The 18,838-nt window shown below is 37.5% G+C and overlaps 1 protein-coding gene across 1 annotated transcript; it reads left to right on the top strand.

Annotated features, from left to right (window-relative positions):
• The first annotated feature begins 10,050 nt into the window (after nucleotides 1-10,050).
• LOC148038958 (chaperone protein dnaJ 20, chloroplastic-like) lies at nucleotides 10,051-12,005 on the top strand. The gene is made up of 2 exons (XM_087674824.1): nucleotides 10,051-10,597; nucleotides 11,303-12,005. Exons 1-2 carry the CDS (start codon nucleotides 10,172-10,174, stop codon nucleotides 11,441-11,443), a joined length of 567 nt encoding a protein of 188 aa, XP_087530950.1. The 5' UTR covers nucleotides 10,051-10,171; the 3' UTR covers nucleotides 11,444-12,005.
• The last annotated feature ends 6,833 nt before the right edge of the window (nucleotides 12,006-18,838 follow it).

Raw genomic sequence — 18,838 nt, 5'->3', positions numbered from 1 at the left:
TTCTCCGTCTTGAACTCAAGTTAACATCCTTAAATCCAACACTCATTGACTAATTCTTTAGGGTTGCTACATGTTGATCCCTATGGTCCAATGACTATCAAGCATTAGGAGGATCTTATAATAATTATTGACTACAATAGGAAGACATTGCTATATTTTCATAATTATTGATTGATCCTTTATGCTATTATACATCCTAGTAATTTCTATCTACACATGCTTTTAGCTATATTCATTTTAGAAAGATATAGTCAAGTGAAGTTTTGCATCCTTGAATAGTCACATGCTAAAGAAACTCTACATCACCCCTTTAGGAAAATCCCTTACAAAAATTTTTAACTATATGTATACCCTCTATATAATGTGCATTCAAGGACTACTTATAAATACCTTTATTTGTGAGATTTTATTAAATAAAATACACTCCTTTTCTATTCAATCTGTAAAGAGATTCTTTATATGGCACCCTTCTATATCTATATTATTGCATATGAGAGAGAGAGAGAGAGAGAGAGAGAGAGAGAGAGAGAGAGAGAGAGAGAGAGAGAGAGAGAGAGATCACCTTTTAAAATCAAAGAGAGGTGTGCCCTACCCGTAGCAATGATAATTTTTTCTCTTTGAGACTATCTCTCAAGTTAATGCATTACATTGATCATTTTAGGCCTTGGCCCACAAAAAAGATAGAAAATGTGTTTGATTTTAAAAGGTGATATCTGTGTGTGTGTGTGTGTGTGTGTGTGTGTGTGTGTGTGTGTGAGCTTGCCTCTGTTTTCGTGTATGGAATAGAAAAGCTAGATAGACAAGTTCCTCTCCAATACTTTTCTCTTTGGAAATTAAAATGAAGAAGAGGGTATGAAATCCAAACATTTGTAGAGTGTGATTGGATAGAGCTAAAGATAACATAATGATCTATCAACTTTCCAAACCCTATCTCAAAACCTTTATTTGCAATCAAATGTACCACAAGCACAAGTATAGTCTTGCTTTTGATATTTGCAAGAGATTGAAGGAGCAAGTGCTTTCTCCAAGACAAGCATAAAAAGTATGTGTCTTTATGAGAGAGGTAGATAGTTGGTTGTACATGCAAGTTTCTTCTCTACCTTACCACCCTCCTCATCCCACAATAGTCTTTGCACGCATGCACGCACATGCACGCGCACACACACACACAGACTTCGTGTGTGTGCACGCATGCATATGTGTTTGTATTTATTTTGTGCGTATCAATACATGATTGTCCTCATGTCCAAGCCTCAACTCCCAAAACATATTGCTGTTTGGAGGAGGAGGAATTTCTTATTTAATAGGACTAATACCAAGATACATTCAAGGCATGAGAGAGAGAGAGAAGCTAACTTTATGCTTATATCTCTCTATCTTGAATTCACGGCATCTCATTGAAATGTTGATATCTTCTTTAAGCTTCGAATTTCTATTTGCCACACAAGCTTGGCTACCATCTTTTTTCTTCAATTTATCAAGTTTTCTAATGCTCAATCATATTAAATAGGACAAGAGGTAAGAGACCACATATATGTATTAAATAGGACAAGAGGTAAGAGACCACATATATGTATTAAATAGGACAAGAGGTAAGAGACCACATATATGTATTATAATGGTGTATGAGACCCACAAAAAGATAAGATGTACAATCATGAGAGACAAGCATGGCCCTTAAGGAAGCTTGTCTCTAAAAGGAAAAGAAGCCAAAGAGATAAGAATAAAGTAAAGGGTTGGAATTTAGAGGCTTCGATTAGGACAATTTTGATGGACTTTGATTGTTAGTGGAATATGTTTGTGTCGGCTTCACAAAAAACCATGTCCACAAGTATTGGCAATATGGACCATAATGATCATGTTGTTCAATTAAGCTATATGAATTTGATTTCATTTACTTAACTTATTATCTACTCTATACTCTCAAATTTTAGATGGTCATAGTGGTTTATCTAAGTATGATAATTGATGAATTTGGCAAGGCATTACACATAATGCTAGTACCATGCTACATTATTATCTTGATAGATAGTTCAAAAATGTTGTGTTTGCCCCCTTTCTCCCATCAAAGTTATTAATTGAATATATGGTGAAGGAAGTTGTCAATGGAAGAGACAAGTCTTTGTAATGTGATGGCTTTAATTCTACTTTAGTTGGGCAATAACATTGATTCTAACATCTTCGCCCTATGGGTAAGGCAACACCATGCTATTTGATAGAGGATATGAAAATGCAATGTAATAGATTACAACATATAAACTTAGCAAATGAATTTCAATGTACACAACAACCAAGTATTCACTCTCTTGTAGGCATGCATACATTTTAAACCTAGACTTTTGCACATTGTCATGCACACCATTGGTTGGAAGTGACACTTGGATCTAAATTTTATCTCAAGCGAGTGTGAAAGGAGATGGAAATGGAGATAAGCAACGCCTCTATAATATCTAGAAATGTTCTAGAGGGTGGGAACCTTAGAAAAAGAAATGTTCTAGAAGGTGTTAACCACCTTGGGATGCAAATTAGTGGAGGAAAAAAATTGTTCATGGGCCAATAGGAACCTATGTGAGGTTGAGATTTCATGCCCTCATTTTTAGTGGCACATTAGTGGAGCTAGATGTGCTTCCAACTAGATCTTTTCACCAAAAGAGTAGCAAGTCAACAAGTAGGAGAAGACTGAATGGGCCCTACCTATTCTAGGCATTAGTCATTTGCTACATAGATAGATACTTTGTTTTATTGACAATAGTCCACCTAGTCTTTTGGACATTATCTACACAATTATATAAATGTATTGAACAAATTATTGTGTGGATAATCTCCATGCACATGCAATCATATTGCTTGAACTAATGCTTTCCTATTCTTATTAAGGAACTTATTCCTCATAAATATATGAATGGATCTATGGATATGCGTGATTGTGTTTTATATATTATGTCTTACACCTTTACATGCTTGTACTAAAAAATAATGCATAATTGTATTATGAGGAATATTTGCATCATTCACATGCACAACTCGGATCATGCACGTGTGTTCAAGTAATTCCACACATGTTATAAGCTTGAACACATAGCCCTATTTTGATATTCGTATATTGTGAAATTGCATAAACATGTCAAAGTAGTTGTAAACAAGGTGCACATAAGTTACAGAGAATAAACATTGCTATACTATAAGGTGACATCTCTATTCCGATGTTTAGACCTTCTCCTAGCTTTACCTTTATAATATATATATTTATGTTAAGTTTTCCACTCAATGCAAGCACACAAACATACCATCTAAAATTGCGGAAAAGATGGTTTGAGTAGTCGTTTTCTTGAAGGAAGGAGTTTCAAACTCCCTCTTTGCACATATTGAATAAAACAAACAACACCCATAGGGGACTCATGAGCAATACACAATAAATCTTGGTTGTAGCATTCAAAGGATGACATGGCAATAAGACTTGCACATATGTCCAATGGGATCACAATTGTTTGAGTGTGGGTTGAGTTTGACGGGTGTGAGTTCAGACCTTGGGTTGTGCTTTTCCAATGGGCATAGTAAAAGATCTATACATTATAGGAATTCCACATCTAACCTTGGGCAAAAATTAAAAGCTAAGCTCCAAAACATTGTCAAAAGGTTTTAAATTTGATATAGATGAGCCAATCTTAGTCATATTCTTGTGAGAGGCCATTCAAGGCCTTGGCGAAAAACCTACGAGTATTTATGTTGAAAATTTTGTATTAATTCCCACAAAATTTTGTTTGAATGTTGACATCTAGTAATGGACACCTTATCTCATATCATTAGCATATGTAACATTCAACATGGGGTAGCCTTCAAAGCATTATAGGTTCTATCCAACTTGTTGTGAATACATTGATTCATCTCCTTTGATTCCACATGGTGTAGCCTTCAAAGCATTATTAGGTTCTATCTAACATTGAGTCATCTCCTTTAAGCCATAACACATAAACCTCTATTGAAAGTTGGCCACACACATGAAATGAATTTTTGTATTCCAAAAATATTAACTAAACTTGGCTAGATTGCTCATGCACACACACTTGGGGGCATAGCATGTGCATGTACACACACAAAACTTGAATAAATTCCATGTAATTTTATCACAATTGCTTGGCATATCATTGTAAGTGACAAAAAAAGCTTATATATATAATTTTTATCATAAATAACAAATTGTATATGCTTTTCTTAATGGAAACTACTATAGTTTATATCCCCTTGGGCACTCCATGTAAACTTGTCCGAATGTGACCCCACCATGACATAACAAGGGTTGTCATCCTTAAGAGTTTTACTACTAATTGTCATCAAAGGTAAGCCATTAATTAAGTGCATGTGGTCCACATAAGAAAAAGCTTAGGTTGGGACACATATAGCCTTAGATCAACATGGCTTAGAGCTAGGCCATGTTAGCTTTGGAGGTGATTTGCAAGATGAAGTAGTCACTTGGCTCACAACTTACATTCAATTCATTCACATATAGTGCTAGCTTGTTGGGTGTTATGCATAGACTCCCCGTTAAGGGAGAAATAGATCTTTGCATGAACAAGTCAAATTAGAAAAGTGAACTTGTTTTTTGTTGCAAAGGTCAAAATGGTGATCGATATGCATTCATTTGAGACTCCCCAAGTCCTTGTATAGTGAACATGTTTTTTGTTGAAAAGGCCAAAATGGTGAGTAATATGCTTTCATTCAAAACTCCCTAAGTCCCTACATACGGATGGTTTGATCAAGCAATGGCTTTTACTTTTGGTCATAAAGGGTTACCACTAGTTGTAAGAAACAAAAAAACATTGTAGGGAGCTAGGTCAAAGAAGGCATTTCAAGAAGGAGAAGAGAAATGTTGGGGGTAAAGGCGCATGTGCCTATGTTGCCCATGTATTCACTACACTTATAGTATTGGCACACTTGTACACTGCAAGTGGTGGGCACCCATCATTGTCACTTCATTCTTTATTCTTTTAGTTACTATTGAATGAGGTAAGGTCGGTCACACATTGTAACTATTGGAATCCCATATCTTGAGTCTCTCTCTCTCTTGCTCTCTTGCTCCATCCTCCATAGCTTGCACCTCTTTTGCTTTTGCTTGCCCGTGCTTCCACTTAAGCTTCTCCCTTCAATTGGTATTAGAACTTGATCGAGGAGCTACACTTGTCATTTCTTCAACTTGCATTTGAATACCTACAATCATTCACTCACCATGGCTTTAGCTTGCAAGTATGAATTTGATGGTCCCCTTCTTTTTGGTTGATCAAAGCCACATCACGCAATTCTAGAGGCTACATTGAAGTGTCCTCAAACTACCCAAGTGAGCTTTCATTTTAGCAATACCAACAAGCCATCAGTTTAGCTCAATATGTTTTGCGCCTATTTCCCAGGCCTGATAAGACATCATCTCATCATCATTTGACACTTTCTTGGTAGCCTCTAACACTTCATAAACACCTTAGAACTCGCCTTGGACACTTCCAACATTGGATCCTTGACTTTGGGCATTTATTTGAGCCCTACACATTTCTCATTTGCTATAATATATAGTAGAAGTATTGTTACAAACCGGGAACCATGTATTCTTAGATATTGTGGTTCTCGTATTGCTCATATTGATGTTCATTTGATGCTAGATCTTTGATACATGCTTGAGTAATGTTTTGAGATGCTTTGTGGGCTACTTTGAGCTTCCATTGCTCAATTTACATAGCCATCTTCATTGCTATAATAAACAGGGCAACAAGCATTTACACAGGGAAAATATATGCCTATTGCTCTTTGATGCTATTGTGTACTTCATTGGGACGTATTAATGCTTCACCTTGGGATACATGCTTGGATATGATCTTGATTTGAGCTTGGTGGTGGCATTCATCTTGGCTGTGGTTACATGCTTTGGTTGCTATAGTGGCTTACATAGTTACTGACTTGAAGATTTTATTAGGTTTTATGCTCCCAATCATGTGCTTTATGTATCTTGGATGATTGAATGTCTTGTGCATGATGTATTGAGATTGTATTGTTCATTTGACATTCTATTTTGTTCCACTTGGAGATACCTATCACTTGGATATTTGCATTGAGCTTTTGGCTTCATTATGTAGCTAAGCTTGAGCTTACTTTATTGATACAGTGGGGATTCATTGAGATATGTATATACTCTCTTGATGCTTCTTGGATGCAATTACTCTTCAATGGGCTAATTTGATTCATGCTTTGGACCCAATGCCTATTTCTATTAGAGTGATGCCAGTAATCTATACACACTACTTGGTTATGTATTTAGCTTCCTTACCTTAGTCATTTGGCAGTTCTCTTTTATTCCTCTTGAGACCTACTACGTGCATCATGTCTATGCCTAGTGGATGTATGGTTTACTAACACATTGAGGTTGTAACAGATCTTGGTACCAATTGTATGCATCTTTGTTGCTAGCTGCTCTTGCATATCCTATTTGTTGCAGAATATACCTAGCAGTGTGAGCTTGGATTTTCTTGATCGATTTCCCATTGTTAATATTGGATTCACTATTTCATTTATTACAATAATTTTATAATTGTAGGTTTATGCATTCTTCATGAGAGCAAATGCTTTAATTAGTTCATTAATGGTGGTTAGTGGACAACCCTACACTTTGGTGTCTTCTTTCATTTGGACCTTGTTTTAGCTATGATGTGGGGATGATTTAGAGTCATTTACAATAGGCTATCTTCTTGTGTTGTGCTTTCATTTGTTGACATGATGTTTGGTGGATCAAATGACGGTGCCATCTTTAACATTAACAAATTGGATGGTACTAATTATAGCTACTAGAAGGCATATATGTGGCAAGTTTTGGTGCAGAAATTGCATATTAATCCATTGAGACATGAGGGTATAAAGCCTAAAAACTTTGATGAGGAGGATTGGGTTGAATTGGATGACTTACGTAAATCTACAATCATTTGATCTCTCTCTAAGTAGGTATTCTATAATATTGTTTCTAGGCACAATCAATGGCAGTTATGGGAGAAGATCCATAATGCCTATGACAAGCCTTGCCTCTCAAATGTATTGGCTGAAGCAACTCACATGACCTTCATATCAATGAGGGGACTTCCATGTCCACCCACTTAAATGAGTTTCACTCTATTTTCAGCCACTTATCTTTGTAGGGGATTGACTTTAAGGAGAATCTTCCAACGTTGTTCAGTCAAGATCACCACCCTTTGGTATTAGCTTTGGTTTCCTAGTTAGATTCGAACCTTTATAAGATGGATGTAAAGACAACTTTCTTACATGGGAATTTGCATGATGCGATTTATATACAATAGCCTAAGGGCATCGAGGAAAAAGGCAACAAACACCTAGTATGCAAGTTGAGAAAGAGCATTTATGGCCTTAAGTAGGCACCTAGCGAATGGTACCACAAGTTGATATACCCGTATTGGTATGGATCCGTGTTTATATGTGAAGAAGGCGTATGATGGTAGCCTTATGATTTTGGTACTCTATGTGGATGATATATTGATTCCCAGAGCTCATGATGAGCTAGATGTCTTAAAATGTCAGCTCAAGAAATGCTTTGAGATGAAGACATGGGACAAGTCTCATATATTCTTGGGATGCACATCACACATAGTTACTCTAAGAGACTCCTTTACTTGTCACAGAAGGAGTACATCCAAAAAGTCCTTGAGTAGTTTCATATGCAAGATGTTAATCCTATTGGCTATCCTTTACCTTCTTATGTGAAGGTTAGTTAGGCAGATTGTCCGTAGTCTAATGAGAAAAAGACTAAGATGGCCAAGACCACTTATGTATCCATAATGGGTAGTTTGATGTATGCCATGATAGCCACTCGTCCTTGAGATAGCATTTGCAGTGTGAGTTGTGGCACACTGTATGGCTACACCTAGTAGGCAACATTGGGATGCCATGAAAGGTATCATAAGGTATCTTAAAGGAAATGTAGATATGTGCATATGTTATGGTGGCGAAAATACAAGAGAGTTGTGTGATACATTGACACTGATTGTGTAGGACATGTAGATGGTAGGAAGTTCACCTTTAGCTATGTCTTTACCTTTGCTGGAGGTGCTATGTCTTGGATGTCCAAGGTGTAGAAATGCACAGCCCTATCTATGGCAGAGGCAAAGTATGTTGTAGTCTCATTGAGACTTGCAAAGAGGCTCTCTAGTTAGGCTGTTTGGTGGTGTAGACCTTGGTATTATTGGTGTGGTCCCTACATTGCATTTTGATTATATAAGTGTTATTTAGTTGGTCAAGAATCTTGGTCTCATGTGCAAAGACAAAGCACATTGGGGTGCATTACCACTTCATTAGAGTGGTCATTGAGGACAAGTCCATTGATCTTGTCAAGATCTCAACTAACACAAATCCTGCAGATCTTCTCACTAAAAGTCTCTCGACGGAACATTTTGTCTTCCTTAGGAAGATGATGGGCATAGGATGATGATGTCTTTCTTCATCTTGTTGTACTCTATGTATATTTGTACTTTGTTACTTTTTTCTTATTCTCTCCTCACTACAGATACATTTTCCTTCAAGTGGGAGATTGTTGAGCATAAAGGTGCTTGTGTCTACATTGCGTGTGTATTACCTATACTATACTTACAATACCCATACACTTGTATACTGCAAGCAGTGGGCACCCATCACATAAAAGGCTATAGACAGTGTTGAACTTTGTCTCAGAATTTTTGATTGGTTTAAAGGACATGAATGGGATACTTAGACATGGAATGAATCTTACATGTGCATGTGTTGTAACCTTTAAAAAAGAAAAGCACTAAATTGCATTGCAGAAAAGAGTGTAAATATTTACAACATATTGGGTGGAGAACCATTATAGATCATTAGGCCTATCAACTCTAGTTCGACAAAAAGGTCATAACACAATTTCCTTTACAAAGGTGCTTGATTTGGGAGTTGAACTAGCATAGACAGTATGGATCTCAAGAAATGAAGTTTTGTTTAATAATAATAATAATAATAATGTGAGCTTGTTGCCTAAACTAACGCTTGAATTTGATGTGTAGCTCTTGCCATTGCTAGGACTAAACCTTGTTGCCTGAACTAATGCTTGACTTTAACAATAATAATTGTGCGAGCTTGTTGCCTAAACTAATGCTTGGCTTTAATAATAATAATAATAATGTGAGCTTGTTGCCTAAACTAATGCTTGGCTTTGATGTGTAGCTCTTTCCATTGCTAGGACTAAAGCTAAATTGAGAGTGACCAGGGCAAAGGATTCAGGAACATCTCTCAAAGGAAGAGTGAGAGGAGCTACAATGATAGAAGCAAATTGAAATCCAAATTGTTGTCAAGAGGTCCCACCCACATGCTTGGGTTCCCATCCTAGCGGATCCAATGTGATAAGGGTACACAAGCTCCCATGGACCTTGATGGAGTCACAATGAAGAGGATTAAGTCACTTGTTGAAAATTCAAAACCCATGAAGAGCGTCGGATTTCAGATGGAGAGAAAGGAAGCTATATGGAATGCAATATAGGATGCTCCCTTGAATGTGGTACTACTACCCCCCCAACCCTAGCTACACACACTCTCTCGCATGTACTAACTTTTTGGTTACACGATCGTACCTCTTACATTACTACGGTGGATGATCCAATGTTATCATGTGGGCAATATCTTAAGTAATAGACGCACAAAGAGATCACAGACTGAAAAACTGAGGTTTAATGTGAAGTGAATTGTAAAGAAAAAAAATCAAAATTGAAAGAAAGAGGTTTAAAATCTCGAACTTTTGAAAAATTTTAGTTATAAAAATGACAAATACATGTAATTTGATTCAAAAATCCCTGCAAAAATTTGAGTTAGAGGTTTTTGTATTTGCTATCAAAAATGTTTTGGGTGAACACTAATCAGAGTTACTAGGGCTAGGGTAAATGATGGCCCATGGGAGCCAGGAAAACAAAGTAATACGTGTTTGGATTTTTGTACAATTGTACCTCGTAGGTTTTGTTTTTTTTTGGTTTGTGGGTTCTGTCTCAACTACTTGAAGACTTGCCACCTGCCTTTCTTTCCCTCCAAAGAGACAAACCGATGAAATAGGTACTAACTTCCTCCCAAGCTAAAGCTAGACACAGAAAAAGAGAGAGTCAGACACAGAGAGAGAGCGCCATATCCAAGCATGATCAGTGAGACTCTTGCTTCCTCCACATCCTTTTGTTTCACGGGTCTTCCTGTCCTGAACCATGGCGCTGCTTCTGCTTCTTCTTTTTCCTCTTCAGCCTCCTGTTCATCAAAGAATCGGTCGCCCCTGGCTCTCCGCGCCTCCGCACGGGGCACCCTGTACGACCTCCTGGAGCTCACCCCCGATGTAGGCCTCTCTGACATCAAGCAGGCCTACCGGCAGATGGCCAGGAAGTACCACCCGGATGTCTGCTCCCAGTCCGAGGAGGAATCCACCAGACGGTTCATCGAAATCCAGGAGGCCTACGAGACCCTTTCTGACCCCTGGCGCAGGGCCATGTATGACCGTGCTGTCGCCATGGGCATGAGCAACGTCTCTGCTGCCGCCGCTTGCGGAAGGGTTCCATGGAACGCTGCAGAGAGGGTAAGACCCGCTTCCTGGTTTGGGATCTTAATTAAACTCTTATATAACATGTGCATAGCTATGCCTTGTATTGATCTCGTACATCCTATCTTCTTTTTTCTTCCCTCCCCCGAACCCCAAATTGCTCCTTAAGGGCTTTCATGTCCCTATTGACCGTTTCAGTTATGTCTGCGTTTTAGAAGATTGAGGGTTGCTCTGGCAATGTCCTGATTGGATTGAGGTACTGGAGGGATAGCTGTAAACAGCTTTTGCCGATGATTAGTATTAGAGTTTGAATCTCTTTCTTAGGAAATGAGAATTTGATCCTGAAACTTGGTTTCAACTGCTAAATCTCATGCATGCTGCGTTTATCAGAGGGCCAGCAATCTTCCGCATTTCCCATCATCGAAATATATTTTGTGTTTGTGTCTCATGGCAACATTAACTGTTCTATGTCTCCCTGTCAAACTCTGTAGCTATCAGGAGCTTGCTGCTCCGGTTTACACATTAAAGCTAGGTTAAACTTCTAGACAGCTATGTGGCGTTTCTCCCTCCCTTGAGCCCTTCAAGTAGATGGACCCTTGATCTGAGCATTGTCAACATGGAATGACCATTTATTGGCGATATCTTTGCTGCTTCATTGTGATCTTGATGTGGCCATGTCATATTTTGAATTGTTGTCCTCTTGATGTGGTTATGCTCACATAGTTCTATGTCTTTATTTAGGAATTTCACCCATCGGATTGGCGATCCCAGTGGGAGGGGCAGCTTTCAGAGCTCAAACACAGGAGCTCCATGAAGGCACGGAGAACTGATTCATGGAGTGCTCGAGTGCGGCGAGAAAATGGAGTAACCCCTTGCAATTAAAGACAGGGAAGTAATTTCTTGTTGAAAAGATGGAGGTTAAATGGCCAGAAGGATCATGACTGCAAAATATGCAGTGCCCCCTCATGTACAGTTCTATAGACAGAAAATTATAGTAGTGGAGCAAAACTGATGGCAATTTAGTGTATATCTATCTATAAAGATGCCAGTTGACTTATGTACAGCTGTTGGTTGGATGCACTCTCAAACAAATGGAAATCCCGGTGCCGAGTTTGCCACTACGAGTAGCAGGTTCACATTGTAAATGGAGAGATTGTATTTCTTTATGTTGTCTCACCTGTATCCAGTATTAGCTGGCAAACAACCATGTGGTTCTGGTGTAAAGTGTCAATCCTGTGATAATGCTGCTGCTTTATTACTATGGCTAGTGACAATTTACAGTCATTTTATGGGAACACCGTCTCTGAACTGCAACTACAGATGTCTATGCTGTTCGACTCTCTAGTAATGCACTCAGTTTTGTGGACGGTAAGTTGGATGCAATTATTTCAGCAGCAGTTTTCCCCTATTGGAAAGATGTTCACAAAAATGTATTCTTATGGTATGGTGGCATGCACTATGTATTTGTACGTATGACTCAGTATGACTTAAGTTATGGCTATCAAGTTTTCCACACCAAGAGAACTCCTACGACGAGGTCTTGTTTCAGATGGTAATTGGATTAACATACAAGAAGGGTCGGAAACTAGCAATTCATGTGAAAGAGAAGCCTTGCATGAGAGATGAAGGATAAGAACAAAAGAACTTGCAAGGTGCTGAGGTAGTAACGTGGGCCCTGTGTGTGTGTGTGTGTGTGTGTGTGTGTGTGTGTGTGTGACGCTGATCCTCCTAACCTATGGGTACACACATACATTTCTCTAGGATGTGATCTTTTTATGGTTTTCATGTTTGAGAAATCCTAGGTTCAAATTTCCCTTTTTGTGTGGAACTTTGCCTAACCCTTAAGCTTTTAGGAGGTTAGTGACTTCGCTTATCGACCTCTTAACAACTGCACTAGAAAGGAGAAGCTAAGTTGTACTTTGATTGAGTCTGTCTTCAATTTAATTGCAATAAATCAGCCCCTTGAGTTTCCATATACCCTTTTAGATATGAAGGGATGTAGTATCATGAAGCTTAGGGAACTTAGTGTAGTGGTTGAGGCATCTAGATCATTGAACCAAAAGGATGACATTCTTATTTGGACATTGAGTGGTCATTCCTTGTGAATTGAAGGTACATAACTCATAAGGTGTACTAGTACAAGGTTAGAAGATGATTTGAAGGCCTCATCCAATATAAATCACCATAATATCATCAACCATTGGATCTTCAATTGGGCCATACATTGGGCCCTACTTGCACTAGGAAAAGTGCAACGTCATAAGGGGTTGCAACTTTTTTGCATCCCCTTAACCTTGTGCCTAGCAAATAACTCATGCTTTTGCCATGCAACCTAGTGTGGATGGTAAATGTAGCGTGCCTTTTAGTGTCTTTGGCTAAGGTTTATAGCACTGACTCAAAACTTAAATTGTCATGCCTATCACAAACTTGCATTCTTCATGATGCAAGCCATTCAATTAGAATTTGATGTTGTTTTCAATACACTATTTACATTAATAGAGCTCATCATCCATTTTCAAGATACCATAAATGTGCATTGCTCTACCCAAACTAGAGATTGTTCAAAGTTATTTCACTTTGCCAAATCATTACAAGTCCATCTATCCAACCACCAATCCTTCTTGTGACTAAATGTGCCTAACACAGGGTGACTTTCGATTGCTTTGAAAGCTTTGATAAATTCAGGTGGGGTGCATTCATGTGATTTGATGCACATCTAGTTCAACTTTTTATTGAGTCTTTAAGAGAATAAGTTTATAGCTAGTTATTTCGTGGCAAAGTTGGAGGCTTGCATGGTCTCATTTTGTCGTGGTTGCATTATTCAAGATCACAATGATTATTTTCTAAAACAAACAAGGCCTTTGCTAGATTAGGTGTGAGCTTCATTGCATCATTGGCACTTGTAGAGATGCCATTGTAGAATTTTGTGGATAGATTTAAGCCATAAATATTTTACTCTAGCTAGAAAATCTACCCTAGAAAGATGTTGCAATAACCATGGTGGGGTGTGAGAATGAGAATGTTGCTTGCATTGCTGTAATCCTAAATCCAATAATTGATACTTGAGAGGGCTTCGACCTCTTGGGTAGAATCATCAACATCCTCTACTTGATTTCCTTGGATTGGGACAAGATTTGAAGAGCATTTTTAGGCTGATAGACAAGATTTGAAGAGCATTTTTAGGCTGACACATTGCGTGCAAGCTCTATAGACTCACCATCATCAAATTTTTTATTCGAGGTCATTTCGGCCTCTTTGTACTATTGTTAATACTGCGTATGCTATTTTTTCCTTTTATGCATAATTTTTTGCATCAATCAATTATGTAGATAAGAGACCTTACACTCTCCTTTATGTTGTGCTATATACCATATGTTGGTTTTATGCATATTTTCATGACCTAATCCTAAATAGATCCATTTGGATGGTAGAGATGTAGAGGCTTATGCTTTGATTGCATTGTATTCACTCATGTAAGATATCTAAGGATGCTTTGGATACTCTTGCATCTTTGTATCAAAGAAGAAACGAGGCATGTGTTGCTTATCTACATGAGTAGTTAGGGAGTGAACATATGGATGAAGGTGACTCTATGGATAATTTCTTGACAAAGATAAAAGATCTTATGGAGCAGTTGATTTCTATATGTGAGATCTTAGTAGACACTTCACTTGTGCAGATTGTTTTCAATGGTCTTCTTGATTCTTCTCAAAGCTTTGTATCTACTTTTCATTTGATGAAAGGCAATTTGAATGCTCTCATTTGATGAGTTGGTTTCTGTTTTGCTACAAGAATAATAATATAGGAAAAATAGGTTCATTATGCATGTTGCAAGCCAAACTTTTATGGCTAGTTAGAAAGGTAAAGGAAAAACTTTGTTTTTTGTTAGAAAGTAGAAATTTGTAGAAGCTACTCATATAAATAAGTCTAATAAGGATGAGAAGAAAAAAGAGTAAGATTTTACAAGTATTGCAAGGCAAAAGATTGTCAGTTACAAACTCTCCTAAATTGGCTACAGAATAGGCTAATAAGAAAGAAGCTAGTATTGCTATTGTAGATGACTATCCTTTTAAGTAAAAATTGCTACTACAAGGCTAGACTTATGGCAAAGGGTTATGCTCACTAGAGAGGTATGGATTTTGATGAGACCTTTGTCCACACTTGCTATATGATAACCATTTATAGAATTTCTACATTAGCAACTCATAATGGTTGGAATACACATCAATTGGACATCATAACTATATTTCTAAATGGTGATTTATATGAGGAAGTGCGTATTTTTCAACTTCGTGGTTTTGTGTAGAAATGACGAGAAAACAAAGTGTGTAGATTGAAAAATGCTTCATATGGTCTAAAGCAAGCACTTGGGGCTTAGTATGTGAAGATATATGCATACTTGACTAGACATGGTTTTTAGAATAGTCCAACTAAAAACACCTTATACATCAAACATGACAATGATGTGTCTTTGATCATTGCAGTTTATGTGGATAACATGCCGCTTACACTAGTCCTAATGAGAAATATTGGTGATTTTAAGGTTGAACTTGATTCAACTTTTGATATGTCAAATTTGGGCTTATTGCATCATTATTTAGGCATCTAGTTCAAGCAATGTGATGGAGATACTACTTTGTGTCAAACAAATTATGTTAAGATCTTATTATATAGATTTGGTCTTGAGGGTTACAAGCCTATTGGTACTCTTATGGATATAGGTTTGAAGTTGAGCCTTCAAGATGCTAGAGATTACTTTGATGTTTTTGTTTATCAATAGACTATTGGATGCTTGATTTATGTATGTATTGTGAGGCTTGACATTTAATTTGTATCTCATAGATAAGCAAGTTTATGCATAGCCTAGGTATTAGTGATATGTGTGAACACACCTAGGACTATTAGGGCACTTTTTCCCTCATCAGGAGGCAATCCCCACGTCCTTGTATATGTTCCTATTCACTTTTAGGGCATACTTATTCTTGTCAACCTTCTCTATTGATACTTTGCAATACACTTTGAGTCATGTCCTCTTAAGCTTCTTCTTCTCCGAGCTATGTGCTTGCATTGTTGTAACCCTTAATCTAACATAGTGTGGTATTAGATATTCTCAATGCCCCATCCTCCTAAGGTGCTACCAATGATCCATGGTGCTTTAAGTTATAAGGTCCCCATTATGAGGAGAAGCCATGTGTGAGTGTGGGATCTTGACTTGTATGTCAGATGAGGTAGGCCCCCCTAATGGGGGTTCAGGGATAACATCCCCAATGCGACAGTAAAGCAAATATTTCTTGGTCAACTAGGGAAGGTTCATGGATAGGTCAACTAAATTACCTTCCAAAGCTATAAAAGGAAGAGCCCTCCAAAGCCATTGTCAATCTATCTTTCACCTAGTCAGAGTTCTTTCGGCTAACCTTACGCTCTTTACCTTGTTGAGATATTGAGCTTTACATGAGCTGACATCCACTACGTGCCTTGGTGATGTGGCATGATATTATTTGCTAGCATGTTAGGTGACCGACATGAGGATACACCAATGATTCTACAAATGAACTACACCGATGTAGTCCATATTTGATTATGGCACATTTATTGTGTCACCTTTTCTTTCCTAGCGGGTTCATACTTAGTAACTGTGTTTACATATATTGTGGTACTTTCATATTAGTCTATTATCATGTTGTAGACTTAGTTCTTATGCGGAAAAATAAGGAAGAAGAATAATAAGATTTTAGCCCTCTCTCTCTTTGTCCTCAAGTCTCCATTACTTATGTGTATGTGTGTGTGGTCTTATGAGTGCTTCAGATCTCTTCCCTCTTGTCTATTTTCATGGAATCAGAGCCATCCCTTGATTGCACGAAGCTTGATTGAAGGGTGAGGTAAAGGCATTTGAGCATAGAAGCAAGCAATGGGTAAGAAGCTCTTTCACCTTGTTTGATTTGCTTTAGGTTATAGCCATATGAGGTTGGTAGGGGTGGCAGGGCTACAACCTCTATTTTGGACCTCCAAGTGGTTCTGACAATAGTTTTTGGATATATTAGAATTTGGGTTGTATTTATCATTTACATATGCACATGTTATAGTTTTTGAATTTGAAAGGTTTCAAGTGTTTGTTTGTTGGGTTATAGACACAAAAGGCATTTGCATATAGATTGTAGATTGTAGTTACTGTTGTGCAATCCAGTGAAAAAGACTGTGTGTTCAGTTGTGGTGCACCTAATATTAGCTTGCTTGTAGATTGCAAGTTTTTGCAAGGTTTTCTATTTTGTCAAAATGTCTGACAATTTCAACCAAATTTTAGTGAGAAGATTATTAAGAGCAATTATCTTGCATGAAAGTTCAGAATGAAAAATTTCTTGATGAACAAATGTGTTTAAAACTACACTGAAGGAGACATGACATTAACACTTAAGGTTCATGCACGAAATGCTACTGCTACAGAATAATTAAAGGCTATGTCATGTGTTCTACTCTACTAGTAGAGGTAGAGGTCATGGTAGAGGCCAAGGTGGTGGTCATGGTTAAGGTTATGATGCATAGCAAAATAGAGGAGGACAATCCCGAGGAAGGGGGAGCCAAAGAGGGCAAGGTGCAAACTCTGGTAGGCAATATAATTTTGGTGATAGTAGAGAGTGTTGACATTATGGTCAGAAAGGCCACATTTCTAAAACTTGCTTCAAAAAGAAAGTTAAAATTAGAAATGGAAAAAAGTGGCAAGGTAACTATGCATCTAGTAGTAGCAAAATCAATGATGACATAAGTGAATAGTTGTTTGTTATGCAACACTTTATGAACACTATGATTGTTGATGGTTCATTAAAGAATGATGTATAATATGTAGATTTAGGTGCCTCTAATCATATGACTTATCATGTAGAGTGGTTTAGAGAGATGTGAAGTCTAGAGTCTTCGAGCTATGTGGAGATAGGAGATGATACAACCCACCCCATTACAAAATTTGTTGAAAATGTTTCTTTGAGTATGTTGGATGGCAAAACTAAGTACTTGTTTGGTTGATGTGCTACATGTACCAAATATTACAAAAATTTTGATTTTTGTTGGTCAAATGGAAGAATAGGGATTGTAAGTTCAGTTCACATATGATGGTTATTAAATCGAAGATCTAAAAAATGATTGTAGGTTGATTGCAAAATGGAAACGTACTGGTAGATTTTTTACTCTTGATGTAAGTCTGCCTGAAATGGATACTACCGTGTTTGCACAAGATTCAGATGTTGTGGTTGATATTGAAATTTGGCATAAGAGATTTGGTCATGCAAATGTGTAGTGGCTGAAAGACATGTAGTCAAAATAGATTATGGATAGCTTGCCCAAGTTTAGAGTTGATGGGATGCACAAAGTATGTGAAGCATGTCAACTTGGAAAGCAAGCAAGACATGCATTTCCATATGAGAAGCATGTGTGCAAGAAGTAATTTGAATTGATACACTCTAATGTGTGGGGTCCTACAAAGATTGCAACTTAGAGTGGTTGTAGGTATTATGTTTCCTTCATTGATGATCATACTCGCAAAGCATGGGTTTACTCGAAGCATGAAAAAAGTGAGGTGTTTCCTCACTTTAAAAGCTTTAAGACTTTGTTTAAGAAGGAGAGAATAAGGGTTGTATATTAAATGCCCAAGATCGGATGGAGGGGGAGAATATCTCTCGAATGAGTTTTTTGATTTTTTGCAGAAAAATGGTATATAGAAGTAGTATACATGTAGATATGCTCCACAACAAAATGGAGTTATTGAGTGGAAAAACAAGCATATTGCGGAGGTGGCTTGTGCGAATTGCCCAACATAATAGTGCAAATTTCTTCTCTCTTTATAAAGGTTTGTAAACTTTTGTATGTATTGTGTGCCTCAAGGATGCTAATCTAGATATCTCTTTCTATGCTCCCAAAATGGAGCTTATTGGTGACTTTAATCACAAAGCTAATGGGAAGCTTCATCATTGGCCATGGCCTAATATTTAAGAGTTGCACCCAAGTCCATCTAAATTTTGACTCCTAAGTCAAGTTTCCACTACCACATGGCTATGCTCAAGTCTATAAAAATTCAAATTTCAAATCTACCAATTTCCAAATTATGAGTAAAACTATGCTCAATAGTTTATACAATTTATACAATTTTAAAATTTTGCTTCGTTTCTCACCTTACATGTTTTCTCACTACATTGGTAACAACCTCGCCTTCTTTCTCACCAAAAATAACAAAATCTACAAGTATCTACACACTTTTGATTTCCAACATGACCACTCAACAAGACAAAC

This window comes from Lygodium microphyllum, chromosome 3 (assembly GCF_053477565.2).
Source record: "Lygodium microphyllum isolate KBCC chromosome 3, Lygodium_microphyllum_v1.1.10, whole genome shotgun sequence".
NCBI lineage: Eukaryota > Viridiplantae > Streptophyta > Polypodiopsida > Schizaeales > Lygodiaceae > Lygodium > Lygodium microphyllum.
This window is presented reverse-complemented; position numbering and strand designations above follow the sequence as displayed.